General features: G+C 52.7%; 12 protein-coding genes across 12 annotated transcripts; 6 read left to right on the forward strand and 6 right to left on the reverse strand.

Moving 5' to 3' along the window:
* Positions 1-514: 514 nt before the first annotated feature.
* PDB1 (pyruvate dehydrogenase E1, beta subunit) lies at positions 515-1,923 on the forward strand (the record flags this gene model as incomplete). The annotated part of the gene is made up of 5 exons (XM_049363288.1): positions 515-756; positions 885-1,008; positions 1,061-1,347; positions 1,397-1,460; positions 1,516-1,923. The coding sequence occupies 5 exons, from the start codon at positions 515-517 to the stop codon at positions 1,921-1,923; spliced, it is 1,125 nt and encodes a 374-aa protein (XP_049225880.1).
* A 994-nt stretch (positions 1,924-2,917) lies between these two features.
* J4E78_002643 (uncharacterized protein) lies at positions 2,918-4,744 on the forward strand (the record flags this gene model as incomplete). Its single annotated transcript, XM_049363289.1, has 3 exons — positions 2,918-3,409; positions 3,471-4,184; positions 4,232-4,744. 3 exons carry the CDS (start codon positions 2,918-2,920, stop codon positions 4,742-4,744), a joined length of 1,719 nt encoding a protein of 572 aa, XP_049225881.1.
* A 259-nt stretch (positions 4,745-5,003) lies between these two features.
* Positions 5,004-7,408, forward strand: J4E78_002644 (uncharacterized protein; the record flags this gene model as incomplete). The annotated part of the gene is made up of 3 exons (XM_049363290.1): positions 5,004-5,168; positions 5,225-5,726; positions 6,273-7,408. The coding sequence occupies 3 exons, from the start codon at positions 5,004-5,006 to the stop codon at positions 7,406-7,408; spliced, it is 1,803 nt and encodes a 600-aa protein (XP_049225882.1).
* Positions 7,409-7,886: 478 nt separating this feature from the next.
* On the forward strand, positions 7,887-8,579 carry J4E78_002645 (uncharacterized protein; the record flags this gene model as incomplete). Its single annotated transcript, XM_049363291.1, has 1 exon — positions 7,887-8,579. One exon carries the CDS (start codon positions 7,887-7,889, stop codon positions 8,577-8,579), a length of 693 nt encoding a protein of 230 aa, XP_049225883.1.
* Positions 8,580-8,876: 297 nt separating this feature from the next.
* On the reverse strand, positions 8,877-10,630 carry J4E78_002646 (uncharacterized protein; the record flags this gene model as incomplete). The annotated part of the gene is made up of 3 exons (XM_049363292.1): positions 8,877-9,203; positions 9,249-9,684; positions 9,879-10,630. The coding sequence occupies 3 exons, from the start codon at positions 10,628-10,630 to the stop codon at positions 8,877-8,879; spliced, it is 1,515 nt and encodes a 504-aa protein (XP_049225884.1).
* Positions 10,631-10,904: 274 nt separating this feature from the next.
* On the reverse strand, positions 10,905-12,668 carry J4E78_002647 (uncharacterized protein; the record flags this gene model as incomplete). The annotated part of the gene is made up of 4 exons (XM_049363293.1): positions 10,905-11,544; positions 11,595-12,002; positions 12,054-12,326; positions 12,379-12,668. The coding sequence occupies 4 exons, from the start codon at positions 12,666-12,668 to the stop codon at positions 10,905-10,907; spliced, it is 1,611 nt and encodes a 536-aa protein (XP_049225885.1).
* A 686-nt stretch (positions 12,669-13,354) lies between these two features.
* J4E78_002648 (uncharacterized protein) lies at positions 13,355-15,208 on the forward strand (the record flags this gene model as incomplete). Its single annotated transcript, XM_049363294.1, has 2 exons — positions 13,355-13,591; positions 13,655-15,208. 2 exons carry the CDS (start codon positions 13,355-13,357, stop codon positions 15,206-15,208), a joined length of 1,791 nt encoding a protein of 596 aa, XP_049225886.1.
* Positions 15,209-15,305: 97 nt separating this feature from the next.
* On the reverse strand, positions 15,306-16,336 carry J4E78_002649 (uncharacterized protein; the record flags this gene model as incomplete). The annotated part of the gene is made up of 2 exons (XM_049363295.1): positions 15,306-16,048; positions 16,108-16,336. The coding sequence occupies 2 exons, from the start codon at positions 16,334-16,336 to the stop codon at positions 15,306-15,308; spliced, it is 972 nt and encodes a 323-aa protein (XP_049225887.1).
* Positions 16,337-16,627: 291 nt separating this feature from the next.
* J4E78_002650 (uncharacterized protein) lies at positions 16,628-17,289 on the forward strand (the record flags this gene model as incomplete). The annotated part of the gene is made up of 2 exons (XM_049363296.1): positions 16,628-16,636; positions 16,690-17,289. 2 exons carry the CDS (start codon positions 16,628-16,630, stop codon positions 17,287-17,289), a joined length of 609 nt encoding a protein of 202 aa, XP_049225888.1.
* Positions 17,290-18,180: 891 nt separating this feature from the next.
* On the reverse strand, positions 18,181-19,266 carry J4E78_002651 (uncharacterized protein; the record flags this gene model as incomplete). Its single annotated transcript, XM_049363297.1, has 2 exons — positions 18,181-19,061; positions 19,119-19,266. 2 exons carry the CDS (start codon positions 19,264-19,266, stop codon positions 18,181-18,183), a joined length of 1,029 nt encoding a protein of 342 aa, XP_049225889.1.
* Positions 19,267-19,682: 416 nt separating this feature from the next.
* J4E78_002652 (uncharacterized protein) lies at positions 19,683-21,076 on the reverse strand (the record flags this gene model as incomplete). Its single annotated transcript, XM_049363298.1, has 2 exons — positions 19,683-20,514; positions 20,559-21,076. The coding sequence occupies 2 exons, from the start codon at positions 21,074-21,076 to the stop codon at positions 19,683-19,685; spliced, it is 1,350 nt and encodes a 449-aa protein (XP_049225890.1).
* Positions 21,077-21,519: 443 nt separating this feature from the next.
* Positions 21,520-22,716, reverse strand: J4E78_002653 (uncharacterized protein; the record flags this gene model as incomplete). The annotated part of the gene is made up of 1 exon (XM_049363299.1): positions 21,520-22,716. One exon carries the CDS (start codon positions 22,714-22,716, stop codon positions 21,520-21,522), a length of 1,197 nt encoding a protein of 398 aa, XP_049225891.1.
* Positions 22,717-23,363: the final 647 nt, after the last annotated feature.

Here is a 23,363-nt window from a genome sequence, read left to right on the forward strand (position 1 = left end):
ACTTCTCTTCGCATCTAGGACCTTGTGAGTCCGCGAATTATTCCTTCGATATAGGAGCATCATCTCCTGGCATTTGCATCACGCGCATTGGAGACGCGCATATATACTGTAATATTTGGAAGTAGGGCATGGTCTAGGGACGGTCATGGTAACGCGAAATGTGGTGCTATAGAGAATAGAAGAAGTAATCCTCATCTGAATGTTTTGATCATCATCGTACAATTTGCAAGCGACATTGAATCACGATCCAGTAGATGCAATATGGAAGAGTGGATTGTCTGGTGAAAGCGACGTTGTTGAGGCGGACCATCCAGGGACCATCCAGACGCACGTCGGGTGTTCTCGCTATAGTGTGGTCCCTGCTCGAGAGCTTTGCCTAGCGCCGGCCCCAACGACTCGGATCTTCGCATCAAGAAATTGTCCAGCAAGCCCCAGCAACCACCACAAGCCTCAGCGGCCATCACTCGCCCACGGCACTTCCTCACCACACCTTCACCCTCACACACACCCCACAATGGCTGCTTCAAGGCTCCTCCGACCCTCCTCCCGCCTCGTCTCGGCGTCGCGGCCAGCGCCCGCCTTCCGACCAGCTTTCCGCGCCGCAGCCATTACACCGTCAATTGCGAGGAGAGGATATGCGTCGGGCCAGAAGGAGATGACGGTGCGAGAGGCGCTCAACGAGGCCATGGCCGAGGAGATGGAGCGCAACGACAAGGTTTTCGTGCTCGGAGAGGAAGTCGCGCAATACAACGGAGCGTACGTCCCACCATGAACATAGAAGATGGCATGTCTGCGATAAGGAAGAGGAGGGTCCAATTGGGCAGAGAATATATCGCAGGCTATGCACAACGGAATATCAATGGATGGTGCTGACTGAGCCACAGCTACAAGGTCACAAAGGGCCTGCTCGACCGCTTCGGTGAGAAGAGGGTAATCGACTCTCCCATCACAGAGTCAGGTTTCGCCGGTCTGACCGTCGGTGCTGCGCTCGCTGGTCTCCACCCCATTGTAAGTTCCTCAGCCATCATGACCCAAAAAGCAAATCTGACAGCGACGACAGTGCGAGTTCATGACCTTCAACTTCGCCATGCAGGCCATTGACCAGATTATCAACTCCGCCGCAAAGACCCACTACATGTCCGGTGGTATCCAGCCCTGCAACATCACCTTCCGTGGTCCCAACGGTTTCGCGTCCGGTGTCGCTGCTCAGCATTCCCAAGATTACACTGCGTGGTACGGAAGCATTCCTGGATTGAAGGTTGTTTCGCCATACAGCGCCGAGGATGCCAAGGGTCTGTTGAAGGCTGCTATCCGCGACCCCAACCCGGTCGTGGTTCTCGAGAACGAGTAGGTCACAACAGTTGCAAGACGGGAGACTGTGTACTAACACCCTCAGGCTTCTCTACGGTCTTTCCTTCCCTATGAGCGAGGAGGCCCAGAGAGACGACTTCGTCATTCCCGTAAGACACCCCACCAATCTCCCCACCACACCCCCAAACTAACACCCCCTTCTAGTTCGGAAAGGCCAAGATCGAGCGCCCCGGCAAGGACCTCACCATCGTCACCCTCTCCCGCTGCGTCGGCCAATCCCTCGTCGCCGCCGAACAACTCAAGTCCAAGTACGGCGTCGAAGCCGAAGTCATCAACCTGCGCTCCATCAAGCCCCTCGACGTCGAGGCCATTGTCAAGTCCGTCAAGAAGACCGGCCACATGCTCTGCGTAGAGTCTGGCTTCCCATCCTTCGGTGTCGCGTCTGAGATTATGGCGCTTACCTGCGAGTACGCCTTCGACTACTTGGAGGCGCCCCCTGCCCGTGTCACTGGTGCTGAGGTGCCCACACCATATGCTCAGAAGCTCGAGGAGATGAGCTTCCCCAGTGAGAGCTTGATTGTGGATTACGCTGCCAAGCTCCTTAGGGTATAGATGGAGTACGAAGGCAAGAGGATAGCGTAGTGGTCTCAGCGTTCTGTGTTCAATCGACACATGACGTTGATAACTATGTGGATATGAAGATTTGGTTTTGGCGAAGGACCGGATTATGTATGATTCAGATGGTCAATTTTCGGTTTGAGGTAGACGCGTAGGTGCTGGTTTAGAGCATTTTCGATTGCATGTACAAGTATTCTATTGCAACTCCATCTAACGATTTTGAAACGGTTCAGATCTGGGGGCGGTGACTGGCAGTGATAGTATGGGCGTTGGGTTCAACGTGAGTGGGGACGAGAGGTAAGAGCTGACATTGGTAGGGGTTTTGCTGACTTGGTTTTAACTATTTACCGTCTGTTCTCTTCTTTCTTATGTTGTTTTCGAAGCTCGAGATGTTAGTATCTCACCGCTTTTCCATGTCAATGAGCAACTGAGGGTCTCTCACCTCGAACCTGGGAGTGCAGTATGCCTGGTTTAGTTTCTTCTCGCGTCTACTTCCTCACCAAAGTCGCATTTTAGTTGCTTCTTTTCTTTCTATGCTCTACTCGCTCATTTAACGTTACGCTTCCGCAGGACGCATTGCTGCAGCTCAAGGTTCTCCCGAGAGAACGGCATAGATGCCTGCGACGCTGAGCAACTGCGCAAAAGCCGGCATACCGCCTACATCGAGTTGAGGATGTGCTCTACACGAGCCAGATTCACGATGACTTACTCAAACGAACATGCATCGGCACGGAAGCCAGTTTGCGAAAGAGCACGGATAAAGGCTTAGAGGGTGCGCACTGGCTATGCCGGGAGTGATGAGGCTGCTGGTTCTCATCTTCACTTTCATCGATGAATCCGTATCTGAAGATAACGGGTGCCGCGCGGCCCAGGAGCTTCTTCTGGCACTGCGATCTCCGTACCGAACGCTACGACCTAGCACGACAACACGACATTGTGCACGCACACAACAAGTACTCACGGCGTCTTCGCTGTTAGTGCTGGCAAGATGCCGCAACACAACTATACCACAGACGACTGGCTCAGAGAAGCAGCCGGTGATTTCGAGGCATGCGATTACGATAACGACAGCGATGACCACAGTCCCTGGGACCTGGATGGCTGGTTCTACGACGGCGATGCCCGATATTATCGTCCAGGTGAAGGTATTTTGGGCGCAGAAGTGTACCGTCATTCCAACAACGAGAGCCAAGAACCGGTAGAGCCTGCGCAGATTTCTGGTGATAACGACGATCGAGCACAAGACGAGCTTGGGGGGAATCAGCCGTATACAGTCCCTACCCTTGCGCTGCTAGAAAGACTACGGCGTCCTAATCACCATCGCCCAAGCGTACCCGAAGAGCATCATTCCTCCAGCGAGAGTGAACCATCCAGCAACGCGGATGAACTGTATTGCTCACCCGATCATCCAACTTCGAACGACACGCAGCAGGCGCATCACGGTCACGACGATGTGTTGAATCAGACCGAGGAGATGGAGGTAGTTGCTGTATGTTTGCTCGCAACTTTGCACGAATGCGAGACTGACATTGAAATATTAGGAGAGTCCAGAGTCGGCCGGAACGTCTACCACAGAAGACAGATCACTGCTAGCAAAGACCACCAAAGACGGCATCGCTGATTGTGAGAAAGCTAAGAGCGACAGCTGCACCAAGAAAAACGACGCGATGAAAGACGCACACCAATCCTTCAACGTCGAAAACGAGTCAATGAACGAATGGTACGAAAACATCAAGGCAGAAGAGGTCATTCTGGGCAAAAGAATAGCCTTACACGTTCGCCTGCCTACGAACCAGGTCGTCACTCCAGCTCATAACGCGCTTGTCGAGGAAGATGTAAAGGAAATGATGCTCATCGCCGACTCGTTCAAGGCGGTCAAGACAAAGAAAGCAGATATCCGAGCGACTCTAAAAGCCCGAATCGAGAAGGCCGAGGAGGTGTATGACGGAGAGTGTGCCGCATGGGACCAGCAGATGGCATGCCTTCGCAACATGGCTGAGCTCTCTGGCATTGAGCTAGATGGGGAGGAAGCGGAAGATGATCTCTTGAGCGAGCGGGTAGCCCAAGTCATCCGCCTCCAATCGTCAACGCCAGCCCACTCTACTTCACACGCCCGAGAGCCTGCGTCCAGCCATGCCCGATCGAAGCCAAGCACTGCCGCAAACTCAGGTAGGCGCCAGAAGGTTGAAGCAGCAAAGAGCACAGTGCAGGAGGACTGTCTCAACTGCAGCCATTTACAAGAAGAACTACGTATCGTAAGTACAACAAGATCCAAGCTTGCACTCATCTAATCATAAAGCAGACCCTCGCAACAATAACCCGCCTCCAAGCCAAAGCCCCCATGCCCGACCTCCGCAAATTCGTCAAGCATGGCGAGCAAATCCTCTCCGAGCTCTCAGCACAGCGCGACGCAGCCCACGAAGTCTTCGCCAAAGAACAACAGAACGAACTGCGCACCGCAGAGGCGGCATCCGAAGACCTTGAAAAAGAGTACAAAAGGATCAAGGCCATCTATATCGGCATCGGCGATCTGTGGGAGCACGAGAATGAAGAGCTATGGAAGAAGACGTATAACTTGTGTCGTGTGGAGCTGGTGCGTATTAAGGAAGAGCAGAAGGTGCTTGAGAACCACAGTGCTAGGGATGAGGAGAAAGTGGTGAAGCGGCAGTGGGATGGAGAGAAGATGTTGATGAAGCAGATCAAGTACTACGAGGCGATTTTGAAGCTGGCTAAGAGTGAGGTCATTAGTCGGTGGGGAGATGTTGGTGGGCTTGAGGAGGACTCTGAGTCTGCGTCTAGTTCTGAGTCTGACTAGAGGCTGCGCGACTCGATGAGCTGATGAGGTCGCATAGCAGAAGTTAGCACCATCAACATGATGTCAGCTCTACATGTGCAGAACTGTAAATTCGTTAGTGTGTGTCTTCACGTACACCTTCACCGATAGCCTAGCAATTTCGCGCTAGTCGCACTTGCTCTTTCTGGAAAGCTCTCTGACTCCGCACACCGCGACGCGACCACAACACCATCCGAGACGAACGTCGCGCCCACATCTTCGGCCGTCGCATCAGCCTACGATGTCATCGAACGCTATCATCGCGGGCTTAAAGCAAGGCAACTCCATGGAAATGGCCACGATCGAGGAAGTGAAGGCGGGTATGACCTCTGTTCTTGATGGGATGCTCAGGGAATGCTTCAATCGCAGCGATGGGCTGAGCGAGCTGACTGAGAGGCTACAATTAGTGCGTAGCGTCATGTCGGACCTCTTGACAAACGTTGAATTGACCTTGATGCGCAGGAAGATCCGAGCGCGACGGCGGCGAACATCACGGCAGAGCAGCGCTTGCATCTCAAGAAGGCCATCAAAGACGCTATCCGGAACTGCGAGGAGGCTATTAGCGTCAATGATCGCAAAGAGGACAGGGAAATCGAACAAGCGACAACAGCGTTCAAAGCTGAAAAAAAGATGCTTAACATTCTCCGCGATTATTCGAAAAGCCATGCAAGAATATATCATAGGAAACGTGATTGGATGGACACCATATCTACGAGCGCCAGCTTCTACTCTTCGCTCAAAGAACAACTTTCGGAAGAATCCGAACTCATCTGCGACTTTGAAGATGACTACGAAGACGCAAAAGCAGACTTCAAAGCTAGAGAGGCCGTCCAGTTTGAAGAGATAGCGCAAAGATATCAGAAGGAGGAGGATGCATTCAAGAAGCAGATCACGAGTTTGGAGCGCATCGCCATTATCGCAAATATCGATCTCAAAGCAACAAGCACAGACGAGACAGCGAACCGTGTGCTAAGTCAGACATCTCAGGCCGCACTTCGGATTCCTACTTTTTCTGATATCGGTCGTGGTCGTGGTCGCGGAGGTATTTCTAGTATGACTCGGGGTCTAAGTGGTCGGGGTATGCTTGGTGGTCGCGGTGGTCATGGTTCATTTCAATCACGGCCCACAGACCCACTCCCTTCAATTCCTGATAGTCAAGGAGTGACAGTGGATGACCTTCGCAGATTGGGACGTTGAAGGGCGAAACCGTCTGGTACCAGGAACAGCAATTCCTGGACAGCTTCAGCGGTAGCATATCGAGATGCTGTGAGTTTGAGTTATGCATGTGAGCATTGGAGCCACCGAGTTGCTTTGAGTTTAAGAGATCGCGAAAAATCACACGATTACCATGGAAGCAAATTTCAGGAGCAAGAGTAACTGAAACGTGAAGAATACATCTCCACCACGCTCATGATGTGTTGAGGTGGCTACCATGACATGTCCATGGACCCTCGATCAACCACATCCTCTGGTTGGCGGCATCCCCACTCACGGTACCAAACTTCACAAGCTTTCGGTGGACATCTTGACGTTGCGCTTGACAGCTGTACTCAGGAACGTCCGCTGCTCTCCTTTGCAACCTCATCCTTGATCTTCAACGGTAAGGACTTTGTGAGGCTTTTGCCCAGGATGTCCAAGATGGGTTTGATCAGTACAGTAAGTAACGCATATGGCTTACCAACATTGACACACATCTCTTGCAAGAGCGTCGCGTCTACTATCGAGATATGCCCTCGCACCGCTGTTCAGAAAGACCGCATACTAACAGAACAACAGATTCGAAAGCGCAACCAAGAACGCAAAGACAAGAAGAAAGCAGTCCGTCAGACCGCACAGCGGAATGAACAGCTCGAAGCCGACACCAACCAGTCACATGTCGAACCCTTGACATCTACCCCAACGCAGCACCTCCCCTTCACAGGCCCAACACGATTCTTCTCCCTCCGCCGCAAACGCGGCGTAAGCATCGGCATGTCCACGTACGAGCAACTCCCAGACGGCGTAGAACCCGCACTCATCGACCACTCCTGCCACCTAATGCAACGTCCCAGCGGAGAAGAACTACCCCATAAATCCCCCTTCGCCACACCTCCACCCGCCGATGCAGCCGCAGCCCCAAACCAAGACACCAGCCCTAAAACCTGGCTCAGCCGCGTAGGCGGCTCCCTCCGCCGCAAGCCAAGTGGCATACGCTCAGCCTTCTCCTACACACTACCCCGGAACTGGAAGACCAACAACAACAACAACAACAACAGCACCAGTGTCAGCGCAAAAGCCCTCGCAGAAACAGCGCACGAGTACAAAAAGTCCCAAATCCAACGTCTCGATCCCAGCGCCATCGACGCCGCCAACGACGACGGGCGTGGGAGAAGCCCCCTGCCTAACCACTGGCGCGAGCAATCCAGTTCCTCGGTCTCACAGTCACGCGATGGAGTTGTGAACAGGATGAGCGATACTACTAATACTACCATGGAAGGAAGTGAGATGGGGGATTGGATTGATCCAGATGAAGAGAGGAGGGAGCAGGAGTTTGAGGACTGGATAGTGCATAATAGATTGTTTGTTGAGGGGGAGGGGCTTGATGTGGCGAGTAGGCGGGTGTCGAGGGTGAGCGCGCTGTCGAAGAGGAGGTATAGTGATTATTAGGGGAGGGGTTGGGGTATACGATGAGGTTCGAGAGACGATTGGAAGTGGGGTGGTGAGGGCTGAGGTATACATGGGTGCGCGTCTTGATGTGAGCAGCGTACATGTGTGTTCCTGGGGTCTGCGTGACACTGGGGTGAAGGTGAAGGTGAGGCACTTCGAGACCCCTGTCTTTCGTCAACTTCCTATTATTGTGATCTTTGTTGGCGTTCCGGGGTGAAGGCGAGGTTTTCATGAGTTCGCTATTGTTCAGTTGGTATTGTAGAAAGTAGAAGTGAAGACAGCAACGTACCTATTGTAACAATAGCAGCTATCGTCAGCCATCTCATCTTCGCGCAGAAGCCAGTAATATATAAACAGCTCATCCGCCTCCATCTCTTGCTCTTCAGCAAACACAACACCTGCTCATTTTCAAGACATTTCCAAGTTCCCTCTTCCCACCATCATCACCATCATCACCACCACCACCACAACAGCGACAATGCTGTCCCCGCAGAACAAGCTGCGCATCTTCTTGAGCCTGGTGCTCATCGCCATCTTCGCCGCGAGCTCAAATGAGCTACGCATCGCCATCGGCACCCTCTTCTCTTGGGCCCTAGGCCACGTCCTCATCCACCGACTCTCTTTGTCGATCTCCTTTCGACAAGCCCACAACACCTACATGATGGTGTCGTTTGGCCTGCTGGCGGGCCTAAACGACCCATTTTGGGAAAACACCTTCGGCCGCATCCTCGACCTCTTCTTCGACCGATACCGCTTCGACCCAGACGTGCCTGGGTCGGGCTTCACAGACTGGCACGAAACCTTCCGCCGCCGAAAGGCATACGAGATCGATCTCGTTTGGCAATACCTCCGCACCGCGCTCTTCTGGTCCTTCGTCGCCGTTTTCCTCGCCGTTGCCGTTCCGCTTGTCCGCTGGTTCACTCATGAGAGTCAGACGACGAAACTGGAGCGAGCCTTCGCATACATGAGGGATCACCCTGGCGAGCGACCTCCCTGGATGTGCAAGCAGCCAGAGGCCACAGTGGTGTCCAAGAGGGACACAAGATACAACCGCCTGAGCAGCGAGCTCATCTTCGTGTGTGGCCCTGGTGGTGGGCTGGAGACGGTGATTGATGGCGACATCGAAGGCGCGATCTCTCGCCGGCGGGCACTGAGGCCGAGGTTCGCATGAGCGCTGGTCGCCATGCTGGTGGGGTTGTGGTTGGCGGTGGGCCATCTTGACGCTGGTCGTTGGGATGGTCAGGGTTTCTTGTTTCTTTTTGCTTGGGGTTTGGGTTTGAGTGTTGTCGACGGCGGGCTGTCCTGGCGCTGGTCGCTGGGAAGTCCAGACCGGTCGGTACTCTTTATGTAGAGGTGGATAGGATAGTACTTCGGGGTCGTGTCCGATGTCCTATGGTTGGATATGTTCGTGAGACCCAGTCTGGTTTGTCCCGATTGTAGTTTACGAATGCATCTTTCTTCCTTCCCGCTAAAATGTCCTCCTCAAGTCTGCGTGAAGGCCTCTACCAACCTCCTCTTCATATACAAATCGTGTGTCTGGGCTCATAGGGTTGTGATTGGTGGGGATTGGCATTTGAATGGCTTCGCATACGTGCTCCAGCAGATCCGGAAGTAGTTCATTGACTTTGGCTAGCAGCAAAGGTATGAACTTAGACGAGCCGCCCGGTAGCTTTGCTATCAACAGCATCAACTGGGTCAAGTAATCTGGGGGGCTGAGTTCGGCATGTGATGCAGACTGAGGCACGAAATGAAGAACGTCCGCTAAAGCGCAGGCTATGTCGAATACCTTCTCCGTCTAAGGTTGTTAGCAATGAGACAAGCTTGCGGCTGAATGACGTACCATGCCGACGCCATGTATCTGCAGACTCTGAACGGGTAGCTTCATCGAGAGAATGGTCAAGTCTTTGCCAACCAGAATGGGGTATCTGAATGTTAAGCAATCGTAAACAGACTCTGTGGAGAGAAACCCGAAGCGGGGAAACAGCTCCCACAGTTTGATCTGTAGCCAGAACTGCGATATGCGAACATTTGCAATCTCTTCGTTCGAAAGTTCGAGATCAGTGGGCAGTGCGGTGCGAACATCGTTCTCGAGCTGGATTAACCACTCTTTACTGCAGTTTTGCGCTGCACCGTTCCACACTGCGAAAAAGACTTCATCGAGCGGTCGGAAGACTGATGCGAGGTGGACCAAGCCAAGATCATCATGACCATCGAGTGGGTAGCTTGAGGAAGTGACAGATAGTGTGATGGGCCGATTCCTACGAACGCCATGCGCTCTAACAACTAGTAAGCAATACACTCATCACGATGCCCATGGGTACTGAGAATCGTCGCTGTCTTCGCTCGCAGGTGGGATTGGATAGACGAGAAAGGGACAAATGATATCATGAAGTCGGAAGTGCATATGATGAACCACGATGCATCGAAGTGGGGGAACAGACGTGGGAAAGACGGGAAGTATTTAGCGTACCTTTCTGACACTACCAAAATCCAAAACAGCCGTGTCCTTGTCTTCATGTCGAACCAATCCCTGTCCTCGTCTTTAAGCATCATGAACAGGGTTGTTGCTTCTCTCAAATAGAACCATGCTTGACGGTAGTCGCCTCGGCCAGCGTAAGCTCCGTACAGAAAGAAGGAGGTATAAACTGATCGATGGTCAAGCTGCGTAATCCTATCTCGCTGCAGCGAGAGCAAGGTATGATCTAAGTAGTAGGTTTGTGAGTGCGTTTGTGAAGACTGTGTAGATCCGCAATTGGCATTAGTGGAGGCTTCCGCAAAGTTTGCCATGTATGCGCAAAAGGCATATATGAGCTGTCGAGATGTCGGCGAAGTCTGCATCTGCATGAACTCTTCTCGCAGTCTTTCGGCTGGTACGAGAGCTATTATCCTGTATATGCGCTTCTCGTAGACGTCGACCAACGTTTTGAAGACTTCCCTTGTCAATTCCACAGCGGCGGTAACGACCGCGGTCGGTGCAGCATCCTGTGGGTCGAAGACGTCGGCATCGTTATGGGGTATCGCTCTCAATTCGTTGAGTACGTTAGCCCTGGGACCTGTGCGACCTCCTTGACCCCGTGGTGCATTGAAGGTGCAAGCTAGTTTTGCCGATAAACATCCTGCGCAAGGCTGTACGCCATTGCACTTGGTTTTGCGGCGGCGACATGGGTCACATGCCTTTGCAACTTGTTTCCGGTAGACTGTCCTAGACGCGGTGTTCTGCATCAAGCTCGAGTGTCCACGTGGGGTTCATGATGTTGATTAGAGATGTGAGGAGGCGTTGTGTGGAGTGGCCGCAGCCCGAGGCAGCCCGCGGGCTGGTCAGACGCGTCGCGTGCTGCCGAGGCTGCTTACGTCATGTCAACACACTAATGTCTAAGCAGATGCGCGTCACTGGAGAGGCAAGACATCGCTAACACGAACAATCATCTGCGAACATAGCTCATTACCGTTTGAGACGCGTAAAACTATTATATCAGCACCGCAATTAAGCCTATTTTCACTCCTTCCATTCCGAGCCCACGGCAGCCTTCTCATCCGCGACACGCCCATGCCCGTACGGGTCGACCTGCGTGCTAGCAAACTTCCGTGCGCTGACCTTCTGCTCGAATAACATATCTAGCTCCCCATACGTCCTACCCTTCGGTTCTGGGAGCCTGAAGTACACCCACACCACAACGCAGCCGCAAGTACCTGCCCAGAAGAACGCCGTCTTCGCTCCCCAGGCCCAGTTGGCATCTCCAAGCTGGTAGTTCGTCAGTACGTTGACCACAATATTCGAGATATTGTACAGCGCTCGCGCGAGTACGATCGTCTTGGCCTTCAATCTTGTGGATGACATCTCCGACACGATTGAGTAGGTGACGGGACCGATCGTGAAGTCGTATACGAAGACGAAGAGAATCAACACCGCGCCAATAGCCCAGTTCGAGGCTTGGGTACCGGCAAAAGAGCATGATCCAACGATTATCAGGATGATGAAGAGTGTGCAGCCGCCGGAGAAATGGATCGTTCGTCGACCGAACTTCTGCATGAGGTACCACGAGCCAGCAGTACCGACGAGGCCAAGGGCGAGTGAGATCATCGACATGTTGAAAGATTGTACGGTGGGGAGGCCCGCCTTCTGCATGAAGTATGCGCTACTTGATGTTAGCCCAGAGTTCCTACTGACTTCACGTCTAATACTGACAAGTAACCCATGATGTTGGTCCCGCAGATTGTCTGAGCAATCCAGGTGAAGCATACGATCTCGGTTCGTCGGAGATCGGTTCCCTTGAACAGGTCCGTCCATCGGGTACCTTCTGACATGTTCTTTTCCATTTCGTTGGTATGCTCAATCATGGCGATCGTCTCGTCGGCGTTGAAGTTCGGATCCTTTTCCGGCGAGGTCAGACGAAGCAATGCAGCTTTAGCGCCTACTTTGTCGCCTCTACGAACATGCCACCACGGACTTTCAGGTGCAAGAAAGACACCAACCATGATCGGTATGGGCCAGACCCATTGCACGGCAAAAGGGATGCGATACGCCCATTGGTCTGAACGTTGAACGCAGCCTCGGTTTACACCTGCAGCTATAAATTGCCCCATCACCCAGCACCTGGAAAGTCATTAGCATCTGGTCTCGGAGAAAGTGAAAGCTAGTGCTTACATGTTGACGAACGTGGTCAGAATCGGCCTCAGACGTACAGGTGCAACTTCCGATGCATACTGCGTTGTGAGGGTCTGAAACATGCCCCACGGGATCCCGCAGAAGACTTCGCCGATGACCAGAGTCTGAACATTGGGCGCAAAGAACAGGATAAAGATGAAAGCAGTCATCGATATCAGGGCACCTATCATGGTCTTCCGATACCCATACCGCTCGCTAACGAAACCGTTGATGACAAGACCGATGACCTCGCCAGCTCGTGCTCCGTTGGATCTGACGCTATCAGCCACAACAAAACCTCGGGTAACGTGTCTTTGATACTCACAGTGCGCTCTGCCAACTGGCTTGAACACTGTACTTGCCAGTAGCAGCGTTGAGAACTCCGTACTTGCGATTGAACTGAGGGCTGCCGTACAAACTGCCCAGCAATGCGAGATCGTAGCCTTCCATGATCAGAGCACTCGACAGAACGACTGACCAACCAACGGCTTTTGGATACAGTTTGATCGCCTGACCGAGGCTCATAGATTTCTCATCGTCAGCTGCATGCTGCGCCTCCTCATTTGGCGCTGCGAGCTGTGTCGCCGTAGGTTGCTCAAATTCCTTGTCTGTCATTGTCGCAATGAGTGGCAGCTCGGGTGAAAGAAACTGGAATCGATGCCATATTACCGAGGAGGCGTGACAGGCTTATAACCATCTCCGAGCACAGATGATCATGGTCAGGACAGGGTTGCCTTTGATGCGGGTTAGCGAGGGCCCAGCACCTCGGACCTCCCCATGGTGCCCCAGCTTCGGTATGGAAATCGCTCATACTAGGCCCAAATTACTCCAACGGCACTAGAGACCGCCAAATTTCTCGTACTTGCGAGTTTTTTCGTTGCCAAATGATCGGAAGCAACGCGGATGGCCTATGGTGGTTCATCGAACCAATGGATTTTCCCGGAGCCAAGGCGGAGGCGATGCGGAAGCAATACGGAAGGAACACGGCCGCCACATTGCGGGGCTAACACGACTCGCACCAGGGTGCCAACCATTTACAAGCGGTCACAATAACGACGAATGACAGAGACTGTCACAATGGACTGCATGACGATGATCATTGGGACGGAGTACAGACCAAAGTGTATTTTTCTGGAGCCTGCAATGACTTCTCTCCTTCGTCTCCCACTCCGTACACCAAGCGGTTCTCATCTTGCTACTCCCCGGCTTCCACCAGACACTTCGCATCAATCCATGGATGATATCTGCTTAAGAATAGCCTGCATCCACTGAATCTTACAGTCACAGACACCCGGAGCTCAATGCACATAATTTGTCCGTCAATTACCATGTCACCACATGTGGACCTCTCTTACCACAAACGCGTGTGGTGGAAGGAAGCAACGTTCTATCAAATCTACCCGGCATCTTTTAAGGACAGTGATGGCGATGGGTGGGGAGATATCCCGGGTATACTTGAGAAGATCAGCTACATCGCGTCCCTTGGTGTAGATGTGGTATGGCTATCGCCTATGTTTGACTCACCGCAGATTGATATGGTAAGAACCATGATTTACGAGATCTATATAGACCGTCGCTGATCTCGCGCCACAATATTTCAGGGCTACGATGTTTCCGACTATGAAGGCGTATATGCACCGTACGGCACTGTCAAGGATGTGGAGGAACTCATCAGAGCATGCCACGATAACGATATGAAGATCATCCTCGACCTAGTTGTAAACCATACAAGCGATCAGCACGCTTGGTTCCAGGAAAGCCGGAGTTCTAGAGATAATCCGAAAAGAGACTGGTACTTCTGGCGACCAGCACGCTACGACGAGCAAGGGAATCGCATGCCGCCCACCAACTACCGCTCATACTTCGCCGGTGGAACCTGGACGTGGGATGAGCATACGGAAGAGTACTACCTTCATCTCTACGACAAATCTCAACCAGACCTAAACTGGGAGAACGAAGACTGCCGACAAGCGATCTACGACTCAGCAATGCGCTTCTGGCTCGACAAAGGCATCGACGGCTTCCGCGTAGACACCGTAAACAAGTACTCCAAAGTCCTCCCTTTCGCAGACGCGCCCATCACCGACCCAACCAGCTCCATCCAACCCGCCGCACAAATGTGGTGTAACGGGCCCCGGATCCACGAGTTCATCAAAGAAATGAATCGTACCGTCCTCTCACACTACCGAACCTACGACAACCAACCCGTCGTAACAGTCGGCGAACTCTCCTTATGTCCAGACCCGTCCTCCGTCCTCCCCTACATCAGCGCCGCACAAAAGGAACTAGACATGGTTTTCCAATTCGACATCACGCACCTCGGGCAAGGCCCGCCAGGCTCTGACAACAAGTACGACTACGCTACTTGGACACTACCAGGAATGAAGCGCATAGTAGAGAAATGGCAATGTTTCATCGAGGGTACAGACGCATGGACAACCGTCTTCAACGAAAATCACGACAACGGCCGCAGTATCTCCCGTTTCGCCAACGACGCACCCGAATGGCGGGTCGCCAGCGGCAAATTGCTCGCGTTATGGCTAATCGGTCAATCGGGCAGTCTGTTCCTGTACCAAGGCCAGGAAATCGGTATGATCAACGCGCCAGCCACGTGGGATATAGAAAGCGAATATAAAGACGTCGAAAGCCAGAATTACTGGGCCGAAGCCGTGCGGTTAGCAGAGAACGGCACGGATCCTACGCGTAAAGAGCGGATAAAGAGGGGTTTACAGCGCATGGCTAGGGATCATGCGCGGTTGCCTTTTCAATGGGATGACAGTACCAACAGTGGGTTTTCGACGGGAAAGCCGTGGATGAGGGTGCATGACGAGTATGGTAGTATCAATGCGGCGGTGCAGGAGAAGGATGAGGGGAGTGTGCTTTCGTTTTATAAGCAAGTACTCCGCTTGAGGAAGGAGCATAAAGATGTCTTTGTGTATGGGTCGTTTGAGTTGGTGGATCCGGAGGGGAGGGATCTGTTTGTTTATCGGAAGAGGTGTGAGGGGAAGATGGCGCTTGTTGTGTTGAATTTTACGACCGAGGAACAGGGGATCGAGCATGACATCGAGGGTTCGAAGCTGCTTGTGAGTTCGTATGGGAAGGCGACGGGATCAGTACTACGACCGCTGGAAGGAAGGATATACATCGATTACTGAGAAAGCGGAGTCGAGTGTTCTTGCGAGAAAGTGTAGACTATTGTCGATGCGCTATCAAGGGTATACTACAATGCAAAACTCGCACCACACACTCCTCTTATTGTCCTACCCATCGCCCAACGATTGGAAGGTACTTGTACAGCTCGTCATACTCTTTGCCTACCCAGCCTACCATCTTGCCGTCTCGTCCAACAACCCCCAAACCGCCCGCTAGCCACAGTGCTGTCAGAGCCGCGCTAATGCCGTTGATAGTGTACCATCTCCTCTTCCGGATCAAAGCTCTGTTCTCTTCCGTGTGCTTGACCTGGCTGGGTGCGAAACCCAACCATTTTGCGGCGCCCCAGACGAAATGCCACACGCCGACTCCTACCAGTGCTGTGAACCCTGTGAAGGAAACAGCAGGGTGTAGTGCAAAACCATGGGAGATATATTGCAGATTGATCAGCGACGAATCGCCATGCGCATACAACGGAAGAATCCTCGTAGTCCAAATGTGGAAACTAGCAAAAGGTACCAAAGCATAACCCAACGCACTAGTTCCACTCAATGCCGGCCAAGGAATCGTGCGCTTATCCGTTCGTGTCTCTGCACCGTATCGTTTCAGCGCTTGTCGCCTTCGCCATAGCCGTAGTGCGATTCCAGAGGTAACGTGTGCGACGAGGGGGAGGCCAACGAGGAGGGGTTCCGTGAGCGCGGATTGGTAGTATGGTCGTGTGAGCAGGAGGTAGCGGTTTGATTCGATGACCGAGCGGGTGGCGAGCGGTATTATGGAGACGTTTGTTATGTGGAGGGCGGCGAAGGCGGTGAAGGTGTAGGAGGAGTACTTTTGTATGCGGAGAACTGTGGTGGAGTAGTGTCAGCATTGCAGCTCCATAGATGGGGATTGTAGGAAGACGTACGCCACCAAGCGGGTCCATGATCACCTAATCGCAATCCCAAAGTGTTCATCCTCCTTATGCCTCTCATCTCTTCCGTCTCTTTCTCAGGCCGTTCCTCATCCGGAACCGGGAAATATTGATTCACTTTCAACTCTTCTGGTGTGTCAACAGGCGAGGGGTCGACTTCGGTAAGGCCCATGACGCCCATCTCTTCATCCTCTACCGGCGGTAGACCCGGACTCTTCTCCATCTCGTGGGTCGTGTCGTGGTGTTGCGAGGTAAGGGAAATGCTACGTTGCTGAGACATGGAATGACGTTGATTCGGTGAAGATATAAGTGGGGCGCTGCGTGCTTGAGCCGAGGCGCGTGCTGTTGAGCCGCAACACCAAATGTTCTATCACCACACGCGACTACGCGACTGAACGACTAAACAACCCCGGTATCACACGATCGGACGGATCGCTTACGGAGTCGCTATCACTGGTGATATAGGACCTTGCTCACATCCCTTCAACGCGGTACACCTCACACAGACGCGACCATGCCACCAGTACGTCTCCCCCAGCCCTACCCTCACCCACGCATCACTAACACCCCTCTCAGCGAAACAACCCCCTCCCGGCCGCAGTCCGCCTCTTCAACTGCACAATCTGCGACAAAGGCTACCCACGGCAACTCGACTACGAAAACCACCTCCGCTCCTACGACCACAACCACCGCCAACGTCTCGCCGACATGAAGAAACTGACTGCCTCCAACGACACCGAGAGTAATAAGCCGAAGCAGGGTCTGGAGATGAGGAGCATAGATGTGGAGAATGCGAATAAGAAACCGGGGGTTGGGAGTCGGTTTACGAAGATTGGGGGTGGTGGGAATGCTGCGGCGGGGGGTAGGTTTAAGAAGGTGGGTGTTGCGGTTGGTGGGAGGGATGGTGTGGAGGACAAGAGTGAGGTGGTGGTTGTGAAGACTGAGGATGTGTCTGAGAGGAATATAGAGGTACCGGTTGCCGCTGCAATGCCTGTTGCAGAGGCTGAGGTCAAGAAGGAAGAGGATGTGCCTATGGCAGATAAAGATGGAGAAGAGGAGATTACTTGGGAGGAGTACGACTTCACAAAGCCAACCGGATGCGATCACGCGAGTTGTCCTGGATGCAGAACAGATGGCATCTGGAGCGGTGGTTGGGTGGCTGTGGATGCTGTGTGAGAGACACGCGTTCATCGTTCTTGTGTTGACATCGACATTGTCACTTTACTTATACCTAGGAAAAAGGTCATAGCCGAACCTTTCCGCATTGCATAGCATCGGCGTTCGTGGATTCGGTATTCAGTTCACGCTCACGACACTTCAGACATCTGTAAGTGTATTACAATTACCTCACAAGATCTTCATCCAAGGCGTTTGTCATTCTCTTGATTCTCTCGTAACAACGGAATTCCTCTGACTGACCAGAACCGCAGGCTTCACATACAATAGCTGCCTACTCCCTATCCACTAGTCAGTCTCCTTCAAACCCAGCCTACCCACCTATCCGGGGGCAACGACACGAAAGAGAGATTCGTACCTCCTGCGCCGCAAACATTGCCAATACATGATCGCGGCCCGCTTCGGTCGGTCAATTGCTGAAGATCGACCAGTAGACCATCGGTTCGAGCAGTGTCATTCGTGCTATCCACTGTGTCCGAGGAAGATGGGGTGTTGTCTGGAGTGAGGCAATATTGGGGATAATCGAAGATGGACATGGACGCGCTCAAGCGCTATTGACTTGTGTTCTTAATGCTGATTACTTCAACGAAATACGGAAGGCGGCGGCTATCAAGGAGTCAGCTCATGGTCTACACTCATCACGGTTTGGGTATCTGTAAGTCCAGGTGAAATGCTCAATGGTTGACTGAAATTCTGCTCTATCCAGTGAGGTCGTTTGGCATCGTAGATATAGCCAGGTGGTGTGCTTCCATCGTGATCTTCAGAGAGCGGCACGTATCTCGCGAGTTCCTCCATAGCAGCCTCTCATTGCCTAGTCAACAAAACGAACGAAGAAGCTTCCGACCGCTGTTCCGACTAACCAATAGTCTGCAGAGCCTCCCATCCGCTCTCTCACAGCACCCAGTACCCAAGATCCCTCCAGTTCTTGCCCTGGCGTAGAGTGCTCGGCAAGGGTACTAGGCGAATGATGTAATCACGGTTGAGCTCGTGCCTGTGGAAGTGAGCACAAGGTGAACCAGCATTGATACATCTGTCATCCGCCGTAGCCTTGAAATGGCCACCTTGGCTGAAGACCTGCCTGGTTTTACCCGACCCACGGACGATGGTGTTGCGGATGCAAAATTGCTTGTCCGGATCGTCTGTGTAATTTTCCGGTTTGAGGGAGCAACCTGCGTAATAATCCCTCCTGTCCTTAGTAGATGAGTGCATTTCCTCGTAGCGTCGCTTCAGCTCGGCCTGGACAAGGACCGGAAGGTCGTCAAAGTCCTTCAAGACATGTTGGCCCCGCTCGTTGCAGACTCGCAAGTACATCGGTAGATCACGAGGCTCCCGATGCGCTTGAGGCTTCCGCTGCTTAGATAGATCGTTTGACTCCCGAGCCGCTCGGGGCTTTGGCAGCCTTCGTATACAGGTCCGCGTCCACCTATCTCCAACATTCTGCTGGTGATTGACCTCATGTTCCGGCTCTTCGTCGTCGCTAATGAGGTCGATGATCTTCTGCTCTTTCTTCACTGGTAAACGCGCGGTAGAATTGCCATTTTCTTGCTGTCCAGCCACCTCAGCGTTTGCTGGCACTTGCTCTTTCTTCACTTCCAAGTGCGCCGCAGCAGTGACAATTTCTTGCTCTTCAGCTGCATCGGTCCTTGCTCGCTTTGAGTCATCGAAGCTCGCCGCAGAACTCCTTCGCCTCTTAGGAGCAGCAACTGGCTCATCTGCAGGGGCCATCTGTGGTGCACTCGATGTAGCATGAACGGGAGGTTGAGGTTGCGGAACTATCATCAGTCAGCTTGTGTCACCATTTGTGCCAAAGGCGATAGTTTTGAACTTACGCGAAACTCTGTCTTGCTTGCGAAGGAGAAGTGAGAAGACGTTCTGCACTTCCTCGGGCGGAAGATGCTTCACTATTCGATCGCGGTCCGCCTCTGGCAAGTCTTGCAGGGCCCTGAGCAGACCATCACTTCGCTCGTTGGCACTCATGCCGCCTTCGGACAGTCGAAGACGATTGAGCTCTTGGTAAAGCGGATCAGAATATTGAAGCCGGTGGTGACGAATGGTAGAAGAGAGCACGTCACGCTGGCGATGTTGTTTTGAAAGCGTTTGTCGACCGTTAGGCAGCCTTGGCGCCGTACCCTTGGGGAAGGAGCGGTGGACTACCGGTTACCTCGCCAACAAAAATGAGAGAAACCCTATCACAGAATTTCTTACTTCCCGCCTTCATCGAATTTCGTGTCTGTAAAGCTCGATGGCTGTTGGGATGCCTTCACTTTACCCGCCTTTGATCACTACTTCAACACTCGTATACGTAGAAGCTCTTTTCTTACGTGTAATAACCCCACGATCCAGATGTCAAACAAGAACTACATTCTTCTCATCTGCAAGATGGTAGAGTCCGTTCAGCTCAGTCCCAGCCCGGAAATGTCAACCGAAGGTGGCAGACCCAGTATTAGCTCGCTCGTAACCTTCCCACTTCCAAGCGACAAAGTCACACCATCGTCAAAGTGAGCCGTATTCAGGAACAAACCCCCAGGACCGAATCGATCCTTCTGATCATCTCCGTCTTGCGTCGAAAGACGCGGCATATCCTGCGAGCTATCTTCCAAACCCAGCAACTCCCAGTCCACATTCGCTATAATAGCATGCCCGATCGTCGAAAGCGGCCTATAACACCTCCCCACCTCAAAAGCATCCAACTCCTCATCCTCCGGCACCCTCAAATACCCCTTCACAACCGCCTTCATCCTCTCAATCTCACCCAGCTGCGCGTGCACATCCTCCGCAAGTTCAGGAAGTTCTTCCGGTGCCGCTCCCCACCCACCTACGTACAACTCACCTCCCGGGAAACTGGTGATGTCCAAACCCTGTTTGCCTGGAACTTCACTCTGGAAGAAGACTTGCTGACTTCCCTTTTGATCGTCCTCTGGTTTCCAATTAGGTGTGCGGACGCGGAAGTGGTTTCCGGCTGAGGCTGTGGAGTTCATGGGGAGTTGGAGGGATGCGTTGGGGAAGAGTGTTGAGAAGACGTGTGGGGACCAGGGGCCTGCTGCTATGACTAGGCTTTTGCAGGGGATGTTGAGAGGATCGCGATCTTGTTGCCCGATCTGGATGCTTGTGAAATGTTTCGATGCTGGTGCCGCCTTGACTGATGTTGCGTTCGCGTTGAAGATGAAATCTACGCCCAGCTTCTTGCACTCGTTGAAGAGAAACTGGCAGAATTGTGCGGGATCACTTATCGGTTAGTCCAACTTATCGTGGTAGAGAGGTAGACATACAGATGCGATGCATGAGGTGGCCCAGCCATGCGCTGCACTGACCAGTTGCTCCTGGGTTTGATCCAGTCAGGGAGCGCAGACAAAGGCTGTTCCACAGGGGGACTCGGACCCCAAGTATCAGGCGGCTTAAGCGTACCCGTGAAGTTATCTGGAATAATTCGATAGATCATAGACTCACTAAAGCCGAACTCCTTCACTCCATTCGCGAGCGCAAGTTCCTGAAACAACCTATAAGAAAGAGCGCCCAAATCAGCGACACCACTCGCGAAGCCAAAGTCTCCAAGTCCACCTGTCGCTTGACCAGAAGCAGCAGGACTGATATGTCCAGCTCGTTCGACGACGATGATCTTGCCGTGCGGGCTGGATGTCGCATTGACGGTCTTTCGGTGAGCGAGTGCGAGTTGGTAGGCCGTCGCGAGGCCAATGACACCTGCACCCAGGATGACTGTATCATCACCCTTCAATACATCTCTTTGAGGAGCTAGAGGTTGCTGAACGGCGGACCAAGTTGTGTCCATAGTAGGAGAAGCCAGGGCGTGGGGCCGCCACAATGCAAGGAGAAGGAAGCTGCTTATGAGGTGCATGATGATTTGCAATGCTTCAATGAATCGAGACTAGAGTATCGCATTGAAGGGCCCGAAACTTTGCAATCGTCGATGCTAATCACAGTTTCTGTGTTGCGGGGAAGTCTGCAATGGCGATTGACGTGCGCTCTTAGGTCTGAGCTCAAGCGGCACGTTCACCGTTTGGTGTATGCTCAGTGGTCAGGACAGCGTTTGTGTAACTCATAAGATTCGGGTCTTCACTGCTGTCAATAACATGTAGATATCCCTACCCATCGCGATCCGTATCGCATGCTATTATACAAAGTCCATCTCAACTTCGTCAACTCGGCTCCATGACCCTTCTCATCCTCATGCACTCAGCACGCACGAGATATCTCGCCCACACACAAACCCATCTACTTCCACTCCCAACACTCCTCCACCATCCACTCAAAGTCCTGAAACTTGACAACCGCGCCCACACTCAAGATCTCAGACCTGAAGGTAACGCCACAAGGCAAGAAACCATCACCCACCCTCACAGTCCTGTTCCACTTCTCCACCTCTGACTTTGCACCATTCCCACCAATCTTCTCCTTCGCAGTCTTTCCCTCACCATCTTCCCACTCCCACCTCTCAACAGTAACCTTATCACCCCACATGAGAATGCCCTGACAGTACTGCCCCAGCCTCACAACCACACCTCTGACACCCGCGTGATCAGCCTGGCACCGCATAACCACACATACCATACTGCCCTTCTCATTCGTGGATACGGCGTCGACATCCCTCCACATCTCCTCGTGAGTTTTAACCGCTCCAAGCGCCGGATGGTATCCGTGTCCATGCTCCAGCGTCAATCCGGGAGCGATGGGATACATGTCGCCCTCATCAACAGGGATGTTCTTGTGGCCAACGGGGAAACGTGAGTCGAGCCAGTGAGTCCAAGTAGAGTGTGTGACGTTGACCCAAGTTTCTTCCTTGAGCTTCTTGGCAGATTTCCCGTGCTGTGGGCCGGTGGGCGGAGGTGTGATGGGTACGCTGGTGGAGGTGCCGGTGAAGGCCCAGTCTAGGTGTGCGGAGTTGCCTACGTTGGTACTCTCCTTGACGGACGCGGGACCAGCGCTGTTGGAATTGACGGCGTCCTTCGAGAACGACTTGTAGATGCGAATGTCGACGAAGGTGTGGTTGGGGCTTGTCAGTACCAAAGTAGATGTAGGCTCGAACTGGTGAGACGGCAGGTTCAGCGGGTTCTTCTGCGGGAGGTGGATGGAGTAAGGGATCTCGGTGTTTGGCGGCAGAGGGTAAGGGAGGAAGTAGATGTACTCGCGCTTGCTGATGTTGGCGGCACTGGGGTCTTGAAGGACGGGCTTGGGACCGTGAGTCGTGGTGATGGTGAAGGAACCACCGCCATCGTCTGGCTGTGCGGGAGCTTGGAGAGAAGGCGAGGCGCCCTTGTTGCTTGCTGCTGATGCCATGGCGTCGGTTTCGGTGCCGGAGTCTGGGGGCGTGTAGATGATGGGGCTGGTGTTGGTGCTTGATTGATCGCTGAGATCACACGGTTCTTCGTTTGCTTGTGCCGCGGCGGGGTGAGTTTTGGCCTTGATCACCATTTTGGATTTGAGTCTGATTTCTTTTCGAGGGGGGAAAGGTCAGAGAGACTGACAGTTACCGTGATGTTGAGACAGGCGTGAAAGCGAAAAGGACGTTGAGATCTGGACAACGAGTCAGCAACTGTAAGGCTTCGTATCAATATATCCCAGATTTAAACGATGTGAGGAGAATACATCAGATCTTCAGAAAGTGTGCGGATGCCGATACAACACTAAGATGGATACAAGGTAGGAGTCGAGCGTGCAGGGCTTATCTTCGCGGAGCGTGTTGACTACCGATTTATTGGGAGCTGTTGGGGATACTTACCAAGTGAGTGCTTGAAGACTTCGTAGCTTATACCGCGCGATTATCGCGTGGTGTTGTGGTATTGTGATGGAGACAACGTGAGGTGGGGGAGCTCATAGCAACAAGAACCGCGCTAGCAACATCCGTTTGCGAGAGGTATCATCGATACCAGAATTAGAGGTGAATGGTGATTTCATACTGCTCAGTCAAACATCACATCACGAATAAGCCGCTAATGCACTAGGGCGTAGAGAGAAAAAGTTGTTCTGAGAAAATGAGTGAAAGAAACGACGAATAGATGAATGGGAGGCACGGCTTGCATTTGCAAAACTAGGTATCATTCACATGCTGTCATTTATTT

The sequence above is a fragment of the Alternaria triticimaculans genome (genome assembly GCF_023758025.1).
Source record: "Alternaria triticimaculans strain BMP 0046 chromosome Unknown scaffold_2, whole genome shotgun sequence".
NCBI lineage: Eukaryota > Fungi > Ascomycota > Dothideomycetes > Pleosporales > Pleosporaceae > Alternaria > Alternaria triticimaculans.